Below are 11012 nucleotides of genomic sequence, written 5' to 3'. Positions count from 1 at the left end.
TCATCATCATTATTATCAACTCTGACTGGCAGCTGCTCTCCAGGGCCCCAAGTGTGTTTTGGGTTTTATTTCACATCCTATCTGATCCTTTTTTAACTGGAGATGCCAGCAATTGAACTTGGAACCTTTTGCACGCAAAAGCTCTACCACCGAACCATGGACTCACCAGTCCAGTCGGCACTGTGCACCGCACAGGTTGCCCATTCCTACTAGTCAATAAAGCCTATTTGGTATGCAACAGAATATGCTTCCAAATCTTTCCTACTCTGAAACTGAACATGCCAGCTGATTAGGCCTCTTCCTTGCTTTCATGCTTCGTTCCTCTTTTGGAGTCTTACTAGTTTTCTGTCTTTATTCTAGCAGGTGAGAACAAGAATGTGGGAGAGCTCTCTGGGGTGTCTCCAGAAATGTTCAGAGGTAAAGAAGAACCTCAGTGGACAAAGAAAGCTCAAGGAGTACAGAAGAAGAATGAATTGCTTGTTTCTCAACATGTTGACTCCAAAGACATCCCAGCCCAAGAGAAAACAGATAAAGGGCAGGAAAGGAGCAACTGTGCTGTGTGTGGTAAAACCTTTGCACACAGGGCAGGCCTTTATGCTCACTGGAAAACCCACACAGGGGAGAAACGATTTAAATGCTCTGAGTGTGAGAAGAGCTTCTATGAGAGCACAAAACTAATACGACACCAAAGGATTCATACAGGGGAGAAACCATATACATGTTCAATATGTGGAAAGAGTTTCAGTAATAGTGCTTACCTCACTACACATAGAAGATTCCATACAGGAGAGAAACCATACAAATGTTCGGAGTGTGGAAAAAACTTCAGCATGAGAACAAGCCTTACTTCTCATCAAAGAATTCACACAGGGGAGAAACCCTTTAAATGTTTGGAGTGTGGAAAGTGCTTCCGTCGGGGTGATCTCCTTACTTTGCATCAAAGAATTCACAGAGGAGATAAACTGTTTACATGCTTAAAGTGTGGAAAGAGATTTTGTGACAAATTAAGCTACAAGAGTCATCAGAGAACTCACATAGGGGAGAAGCCTTTTAAATGCATGGAGTGTGGAAAGAGTTTTAGTCAGACTTCGCAGGTTAAATCACATCGAAGAATCCACACAGGAGAGAAACCATTTAAATGCTCGGAGTGTGGAAAGACGTTCAAGTGGAGTACACACCTCACTTCCCATCAAAGAATCCACACTGGAGAGAAACCTTACAAATGTTCAGATTGTAACAAGGGCTTTTGTGAAAAATCAAGCCTTAAGAAACATCAGAGAACTCACACAGGAGAGAAACCATATAAATGCTCAGAGTGTAGTAGGAACTTTTGTGACAAATCAAGCCTTAAGAAACATCAAAGGGTTCACACAGGAGAGAAGCCATACAAATGTGTAGTCTGTGGAAAGAGCTTCCGTGCAAGTACAAGCCTTACTTCCCATCAGAGAATTCACACTGGGGAGAAACCGTATCAATGCCTGGAGTGTGGGAAAAGCTTCAGAGCAAGCACCAGCCTTACTTCACATAAACGAGTTCACACTGGGGAGAAACCGTACCAGTGCACTGAATGTGGGAAAAGCTTTGGTGAGAAATCCAGCCTTAAGAAACATCAGAGAATTCACACTGGGGAGAAACCATATAAATGCACAGACTGTGGAAAGAGCTTCAGTATGAGCACAAGCCTAACTTCCCATCAAAGAATACACACTGGGGAGAAACCGTACAAATGTTCAGAATGTGGGAAAAGTTTCTGCCGGGGTGATCTTCTTACTTTACATCGAAGAAATCACACTGGGGAAAAACCATTTAAATGCTTGGAGTGTGGGAAAAGCTTCAGTCAGAGTGGAGGCCTTACATCTCATCAAATAATTCATACAGGGGAGAAACCTTTTGAATGCACAGAGTGTGGGAAATGCTTTCGATGGCGTGCACAGCTTGTTTCACATCAAAGAGCACACACTTGTGAATAACTGTACAAAAAGTTCAGTTAATATAGGAAGTTTCCATAATAGTTCTTTGCACCTCAGAGAGTGGGGAAAATGCAGTGTTTCATCTGAAGGGATAATTTAGAAAGCATCCCCAAATACCAAATGTAGAGTCTGTAGTGTCACTAATCAGAACGCGACTTCCATGAAATTAACATGAAGGGTCTGTAGTTATCCTGTAATAAACCTATTGACACAGTTTAGAGTTCAGTGTTGGTAAGAATCGTATTAGAACTTTTCTTGTAGAAGTAGCCCAGTGTTTTTCTTTGAAAAAGCAGAATCGTATTATAAAAATAAAGTGTTTTTGAAAACATAAAAAGCTTATACTGGAATAAACTGTGCTGCTACTGGACTCCTGTTTTGTTTTGTTTACTTACCAAAATGATAATCTGTCCATTCCTGGAGAACCTTCCAGACCTATCAATGTAAGTAAATTCAATCTCCTCCTCCTCCTCCTCCTCTCAGAGCTCTCTCAGCCCCATCTACCTCACAGGGTATCTGTTGTGGGGAGGGGAAGGGAAAGGAGATTGTAAGCCGCTCAGAGACTCCAAGTGAAGGGCGGGGTAGAAATCCAATTTCCTCCTCCTCCTCTTCTCCTTCATCACACTGAAAAGCCTTTCACTCAAGGGCTGCAGCAAAGAGTCGGTCCCCTCTGGAAGGCAGCCTCTTTTGAAATCCCCTCCAGCTTCTGGGATTTCAGGAGGCATTTTTAAGGGTGGTGTTACAACCCTGATGTCTACTAGAAACTTAAAAGAAAAGCTTTGCATTCTTGCCCTGGTGAATCCAATGAGATAGGTAGGAGGGCTGTCAGCTCCAGGTTGGGAAATGCCTGGAGATTTGGGGTGGAGATGGGGGAGGACAGAGTATGGGGAAGGAAAGGACCTCAGAGGGCTGTTATGCAGTAGAGCTCACAGGATTAATTGGCATCTCCAGTTACAAAGAGGTCAGGTGATGTGAAAAACCCTTACCAGAAGAAGAAGAAGAAGAGACTGGATTTATACCCTGCCCTTCAGTACCCGAAGGAGTCTCAGAGCGGCTTACAAACTCCTTTCCCTTCCTCTCCCCACAACAGACACTCTGTGAAGTAGGTGGGGCTGAGAGAGCTCTTTTAAGTACTGCTCGTGAGAGAACACCTCTGAGAGAACTTGTGACTGACCCAAGGTCACACCAGCAGCTGCAAGTGGAGGAGTGGGGAATCAAACCCGGTTCTCCCAGATTAGAGTCCGCGCTCTTAACCACGACACCAAACTGGCTTTTTAATTTTTTCAACATGTGCTTTCAATTTGCTCTCAAGGATTGTTTCCTTTCCTTTGGTGTCGGAAGTCTTCGGGGCGCTTTTGATAGAAATGCAAAGCCAATGTTCAAAAAGGACAAAGGAATCCAAAAAAGAAAGCCGAGACCTGCCATTTTATTAACATGATTGGCAAGGCTGCTCACAGGCTACAGTTATGTAGGGTTGCCAGATCCTGGTTGGGAAACACCTGGAGATTTGAGGACAGAACCTGGGGAGGACAGGGAGCTCCGTAGGGTACAATACCATAGAGTCCACCCTCCAAAGCCTCCATTTTCTCCAGGGGAACTGACCTCTGCAGTCTGGGGATGAGCTGTCATTCCCGGGGATCCCCAGGTCCCGCCTGGAGGCTGGCATCCCTAAAAGGAGGCAAACCCCCTATGAGTGTCAAAGCTTTTTAAAAAATATTCATCCCTTTAAAATAGGCATGACCTGACCTGGATAGCCCCGGCAAGCCCGATCTCATCAGATCTTGGAAGCTGAACAGGGCCGACCCTGGCAGATGGGAGACCTGCAGAGACTATCAGGGCCGGGAGGCCAGAGGCAGGTGGTCAAGCCTCTTCTCGGAATGTCCTCCGTGCCCCAGTAGGAGTCACCAGGGGGGTTGCCATGACTTCCAGGCATTTGCTCTCAAACACGCACACACAAAATAGGCCCGACCCTTTGCAGAGGGATATCATCGTTTATTTCATTTATTTGTCCTTTTCTCAGACACTCTTCATGCATTTTCCTCCTGGGTCCCTTGAAGGGTTGAAATGCTCTCTAAACAGGGATTGTTTGGGGGCACTCTTCACCAGTGTGGTGTGGCAGCGCACTCTAGGAGGGGGTCCGGATTCCTGAGAGGAGAACTGGAGGAAACCTTACAGTCCTTACCAACGCTCCCTCTAAGCCAGTGATGGCAAACCTTTTAGAGACCGAGTGCCCAAACTGCGACCCAAAACCCACTTAATTATCGCAAAGTGCCAACATGGCAATTTAACCTGAATACTGCGGTTTTGCTTTAGAAAAAACAACTCATACATTAACTTAAGATGATCCAAAGAAAGTAAGGAAAGCAATCCCAAATGCTTTCATCTACTTAAAATTATTTGGCAGAGAATTCGACACCTTAATGATGGTCTGGTTCGCCACCACTGCTCTAAGCTGTGGAGTCTTGCGAGCAAAAAATAATAATAATCTACTCTGTGAGCTGCTGGCATTAAAGTGGTGAGCGAGCGATCTGGCTCCTGCATAAATTAGTTTGCTCTGGAGCCTTCTTTCCTGAGCTAAGACAAAAAATCTGTGAGCTGGAGGCTAACAAACTGTGAGCTAGCTCACACTAACTCAGCTTAGAGGGAACACTGGCCTTATGTATGCCATTTTTCCTTTTTTTTTTTCTTTTACAAAATGAGCCGTACTGTCTTGAAGGGTGAGAGAGCGAGAGAGATGCAGTCCTAGAGAGGCACAAGGGGGGGGAGGGGCCCTGCATGTGGGCGGGGCGCCATTTCCTCCTCCGCCCCTTGCAAGAAAGCGCCTCTGAATTGGGTGGGCTTTTGCTCGAAGCTCGGCGGGAAGCTGGTGAGTTCAAAGAGGCTTTGGAGGGGGATAAAATGGGTTGGGGGCTGCGGTGCAAGGCCCAAAGCAGAGAGAAAGGAGGGGGGGACGCAGCAGGGGGTGAAAGAGCGCACTCGCCACCCAATTTCTTCCTTGCCCCCCGCTCCTGCTCCGCCAAGAGCTGCTTGTCCCCTTTGTGCAGAGCCACGCGGTTCCTGCAGCGGACTTGAGTGCAGGATTCGAATGTGGCATCTTTGGAGATCGGAGGAAGTTCAAGTGGCTTCCCGTTCCACAGGCACATTTAGGAAGGAGTGCTTTGTCCACGCATGGATTCAAGGCAGCTTCACTTTAGACCGCAGGCGGAGGAACACGTGTTGGGAAGCTTCCCTCTGCTGCAGTCTCCCCGCTACAGAAAAAGCATCATGGCCAGTTCAGACAGAGAGTGCCAGAAGCTTTTCCCCTGCTGGTTTTCTTCGTGCAGGGAGAAATTAATTCCAAGCTGGCGTCTCTCACCTGCCTCCTCGAGGCAGGCACCCCATCCCATCTCATGGGGCTCTCGCACCTCATTCCCCGCACACAAAAAGGGGGGGGGGGGGGGCGGCAGCATGATCTTGACTTCCCTTGGAGGGGGGGGGGGAGGAGTGTGGCTTCAGGATGATAAAGGGATTCATCTCCCAGGAATGGGTTGGCAGAATGTGCGAGGAAGCATTTGGAGGGCAGGAGAGGGGTACAGTTGCATAAGGAAAGCTGGGCCACCTCCCGTATGGAGTGACCGGTTGAGGGGAGAGAATGTGGAGCCAAATGCTCCCGAGCCTCGATGGGTCAAATCCAGTCTCTTGACATTGTGCCCTGAATCCAATCTGAAGAAAGGTTCACTCCAGGGACTGGCTCAGAAAATGTGTGTGGAGCAAAAAAAAGGGGTTTCCCCTCCCTCTTTCTTTCTCTCCCTCCCAGGCCGGAGTGGAAAGACGCCCTGGATACCTCCGCTGCCGCCGCCATCTGTGTGCTGAAAGGCAAAGAGCCACCATGCAGCCAGCTCGGGTATTTTTTTGGGGGGGAGGATCACTGGGGAGGTCTCAACAATACATTCAGTACAATCTAAAAATAATTCAGTCAGACCATAAATAGCAGGATTAGTGAGCCGCACGCCCGCACCTAACAAACTGAGGCCCCGGCCCCAACAATAACATCAGCATTAACAACCGGTGTCTTACCAGTTTGACCCAGACGATGGCTGTGGGACTGTATGTCTATATCAGATGCTACCAATGCCCGTGATTCGTGCTAGCGTGTTATGTAAAGTTTTTAGCTACATTTTTATCGTTTTAACTGTATTTAAGAACATAAGAGTTGGACCAATGTTGGATCAGGCCAAAGGCCCATCCAGTCCAACACTCTGTGTCACACAGTGGCCAGAAATACCAGGTGCCATCAGGAGGTCCACCAGTGGGGCCAGGACACTAGAAGCCCTCCCGCTGTTGACCCCCCCCAAGCACCAAGAAGACAGAACATCACCTGCCCCAGAGCCCCTATCTATACCTTGTGGCTAATAGCCACTGATGGACCTCTGCTCCATATGGTTATCTGATTCCCTTTTGAAGCCGTCCATGCTTGTAGCCGCCACCACTTCCTGTGGCAGGGAATTCCATGTGTTAATCACTCTTTGGGTGAAGAAGTACTTCCTTTTATCCATTCTAACCCGACCGCTCAGCAGTTTCATGGAGTGCCCACGAGTTCTTGTATTGTGAGAAAATACAATACAAGACCCTTTGGGTCCATGATAATCATGTGAAATTGTCTTGTGATGTTATGTGATTTTCCATTTTATCTGTACAATAAATGCGATGTAAGCCGCCCTGAGCCTGCCTTGGAAGGGAGGGTGGGATATAAATTAAACAATAAATAAATAAATAAATCTTAAATCAACGCAATACAATAAAACCAGTTTAAAAACATTCACAGAGGGCAGTGCAGTATATTCCCTTCCGGTTCCTACGGCTGGGAAATGAGTGGGCCAACTTCGCGCCATCGTGGTCTCATGCAGCAGCAATTAGGGAGGCCAGCCGGTAGATGCCCACTGCCTCAGCCAAAGGCCTGGCGGAACAGCTCCGTTTTGCAGGCCCTGCAAAACTGTAACAGGTCTCAGAGATGCTCAGAGGACCAGGGCTCCTCCACATTGATTCTAGTGTTCCCCTCGGGGAAGGCAGAAAAACGGTCTGCCCCTGTCTTGGAGGGTTTCTGCAGAGAAGCAGGACAATTAGAACATCACTTTGGATTTGGCCCAACTTCAAATGTCTCTGTAATGATACTGGATTTCCCATGGAAAACAGTTTGGTCCTGTATCATGCAGATATCTCTGACCTTCCCCACAAGGCTGCTAGCCCACGGCGGCTGAGGGCAGCCCCTTGTTGGATTCTCTGGACTTGGTACTGCCAGGAAACCACGGAAAAAGTTTGAGTTATCATTTGAGTTATCACCGTTGTTAATATTATCTAGTTGGGAGCCCATGTATGTGGATCGTTATACACCAGACTGTGAACCGTTTGGGTCCATGATAATCATGTGAAAATGTCCTTTTTTGTGACATGATACATTGACTGACACAACAGACACGATTGAAAAAGATTTCGAAACAATGTCACATCCGGAATCCTTGTCTCAGGACCAGTTTGGTGTAGTGGTTAAGTGCGCGGACTCTAATCTGGGAGAACCGGGTTTGATTCCCCACTCCTCCACTTGCACCTGCTGATGTGACCTTGGGCCCGTCACAAGCTCTGGCACAGGTGTCCTTGAAAAAGAGCAGTTTCTGTCAAGAACTCTCTCAGTCCTGCCTACCTCACAGGGTGTTTGTTGTGGGGAGGGGGAGGGAAAGGAGATTGTAAGCTGCTCTGAGACTCCTTTGGGTAGTGAAGGGCGGGGTATAAATCCAATCTCCTCTTCTTCTTCTAATGTGTACCATTGAGTCCACGGCTGTATACAGAGTCTGGAGCCACATTGTTGATGAAGCCGTTTACAATGTCTCCATAATTGTTTATACATTGATTTGCACTATGTGGCTCCTTCAGTGTTATGAGCCGGGTTTCATTTATGATTTTTTGCTGCATGTGTTGTACATTGACTGTTATAATTATTGCCTTTTAGACATTTGATAGTATTGTTAATAAAGTTTCTATTTTAGAGCAGTTTAGGGCTACACAGCATTCATACTCCCTTCTACCAAAGGCTTAAATGCGGCAAGGCTTTGGGGGGGGGGGGATTTAGGTGGGGCAAGAGGCTTACAAAGTTACACGGAGTCAGCAGTCAGTTCTAAAACTAACAAGTGACTTTTATTAAAGGAAATACGTGCTTGTGAGTGCAGGTAAGAGACAGATATAGATTGCCTGTATTACCATGGTGCAAGATGGAGATCCAGCACCCTCTTTTTGTGTGCGATAGAGAGGAGAGAGTGAGAGAGAGTAGGAGCGGAAGCAGAGGAAATTGCCCCTAAGAGGAGCATCCTACTTCAAAGGAAACGATCAGAGAGCAGGAAGGAAAGGATGCTCTGTGTGTCCTGACCAGGGGTCATTTCGTAGAAAAAGAGGCGCAGGAGCTCATTAGCATAATTCATTTGCATATGCCACAACCCCTGACATCACCGGAAGTGTGTCAGAAGGCAACACCCACCGCTCAGGCTCCACTGGACTGCTTTGGATTGCTAGCTATTGGGGGTGGGAGGAACGTGCAGATCTGTCCTCACAGAGGAGGGAGAGCTTGTACCTGAATAAAACTTGGTCTTAAAGGTGCCACTGGACTGTTTTGGGCCGGGGGGAGCTCTGCAACTTACCTGGCTGCTTCTTGCTCTGACTGAGGGCTATTGGGAGCAGGGGGTGGGGCTTGTTGCATGTGCCCGCCCCCTGGGCTCTTTACTGCCGGAGCTCTGCTCCTGTGCGCTCCCGCATGAAATGACCCCTGGTCCTGACCTCTCTATCTGTCTAAACTCTTTGGTGCCATTGTCTCAAGTCTGAGACAGGAGACAGTGCCAAGCCTAACACCCCTCTGGTTCCAAAATGTTCCCAAGAAGGGCTGGGGTGGGGGGGAGATGTCCCCACGGGGCTCTTCTCGCAACCTCTTCGTGTTACTCTTCCACTATGAATTGACTGCCTCCCTTTTTGGCTCCCCCACCCCACCCCAATGGACCAGCTTTCCAAGTGATGTAAAGAAATGCTTCCTTCTCCTTCTTGCAGGCTGCTGGGGTGTCCTTTGAAGAGGTGGCCGTGTATTTCACCCCGGGGGAGTGGGCCCTGCTGCGCCCAGCCCAGAGAGCCCTGTACAAGGAAGTCATGCGAGAGAATTTTGGGAACGTGGCCTCTCTGGGTGAGGATCCATTTCTCCTTCTTGCTGTGATGAGTGACAATAATGTGGCCCTTCGGGAGGAAGGACGTGGTCAGGCTGTCTGCCCTGTTCCCAATGGCTGGTCTCTGCCACCCTCCGCGACCCTTCCACTGATGCGGGAAGAGTTCTGTGCTCTCCTTGCCGAGAGGGAGCCCCTTGCCTTGCAGTTCTGTGCCTGGACTATATGAGAGGGCATCAGAAGAGGAGCCAAGGGATGCCTGGTCTGGAGAAAGTGGAGCCATCCAAGCAGGGGCTTCTGGGGCTGAGATGTGGCTGTGGAGGGATCTCTGCTGCCTTTTCTGTCGTTCTAGTTCTCCGCTGGCATTTCCGTCTCAGCTTGGCAGAGAACAGGCACAGAACTGCCAGTGCGAGTGTCGTGCCAGCACCCCTCTAGTACCTCAGGCTGCCCCACAAGATAGAAAAAGGGCTGGCTTGAAGCCTCCCCATAGCTTGCTTTCATTCCCGGATAAGAGATGCCCAAAGACCCAGGGAAGAAGCCACTCGATAAGACTCAGAGGAAATAATTGCCCGAATCCTTTAAAATGCAAAGTGAGCTTTCTGGGTACCCCTTACAAGAAAGTCCGTTCTAAAAGCAAACCATCCTGACTGCTAAGATCATTTCAGATTGCAGCCACAAGACATTGCGAGGTTGTTAAATTGAATGTGTGAAGACGTCCAGCTAAATGTCTTCACACATCCAAGTGAACAACCTGGTCTGCTTCCTGTTGTTGTTATTTATTTATTTATTTATTATTTAGATTTTTATCCCGCCCTCCCCGTAGGCTCAGGGCGGCTTACAAGGCACACTGCCAATATAATACATCAATAAAACATTAAAAATATTAAATAGTGAATAGTAAATAGTATCAAATATTAAAACATCATACGTACAAACAATGTCCAGTGCTCACATTCCTAAAAACAAGATGGCGGTCTCCTAAGTCTCATCCTCTTTTTCGAAGTGCCCACATCATGATGACCCTGTCCACAGGCTTGGGGCATAGATGGTACCATAATGATGGCGGCTCCTATTCGAACGCCTGGTGGAAGAGCTCCGTCTTGCAGGCTCTGCGGAACTGTGCTAGGTCCCGCAGAGCCCTGATCTCCTCTGGGAGCTCGTTCCACCAGATAGGAGCCGCCACCGAAAATGCCCTGTTCCTGGTCGTCACCAGTTTAACAACCCGAGGACCCGGCACATCCAGCAGGTTCCGAGTCCCGGACCGTAGTGCTCTTGGGGGCATATGTGGGGAAAGGCGGTCCCTCAGGTAGGCTGGTCCCTGGCCATATAGGGCTTTAAAGGTCATAACCAGCACTTTGAAGCGCACTCGGAACGCTATAGGCAACCAGTGCAGTGCTTTCAGCACAGGCTGGATGTGCTCTCGTCTAGGAAGATCCATCAACAGCCTGGCTGCAGCGTTCTGCACTAGTTGCAGCTTCCGAATTTGCGACAAAGGCAGCCCCATGTAGAGAGCGTTATGCTGGAGAACTATGAGAATGTGGCCTTCCTGGGTAAGGGTCTTTCCTTGATGCCAAAGGTGCAAATTGCTGCCATTGTGAGGAGGCATGAATCCAAATATAGAATAGCTATTCACAGTTTTGAGGCTTGTCCTGCTACTTGGGGGGGGGTCAGCCCCATGTAGAGAGCGTTACAGTAGTCTAGCCTTGAGGTGACCGTCGCATGGATCACAGTGGCTAAGTCCTCCCGGTCGAGGAAGGGAACCAACTGCCGTGCCAGCCGAAGATGGTAAAATGCCGACTTGGCAGTGGCTGCTACCTGGGCCTCCATCGTTAACGAGGAGTCCAGGAGCACCCCCAAACTCCTAACCTCCGAC

The 11012-nt window shown here is 48.4% G+C and overlaps 1 protein-coding gene across 1 annotated transcript in view; it reads left to right on the top strand.

Moving 5' to 3' along the window:
* Positions 1-407: 407 nt before the first annotated feature.
* Positions 408-11012, top strand: part of LOC107109780 (zinc finger protein 493-like) — a 26746-nt gene continuing 16141 nt past the window's right edge. Inside the window, 1 exon segment of the mRNA XM_015410485.1 lies at positions 408-1933. Coding sequence (XP_015265971.1) covers positions 408-1933 — 1526 coding nt within the window.

The sequence above is a fragment of the Gekko japonicus genome, unplaced genomic scaffold (assembly GCF_001447785.1).
Source record: "Gekko japonicus isolate JY-2015 unplaced genomic scaffold, Gekko_japonicus_V1.1 scaffold2279, whole genome shotgun sequence".
Lineage (NCBI taxonomy): Eukaryota > Metazoa > Chordata > Lepidosauria > Squamata > Gekkonidae > Gekko > Gekko japonicus.
Note: the sequence above shows the minus strand (reverse complement) of the source record. Positions and strands in the feature narration are given on the sequence as shown.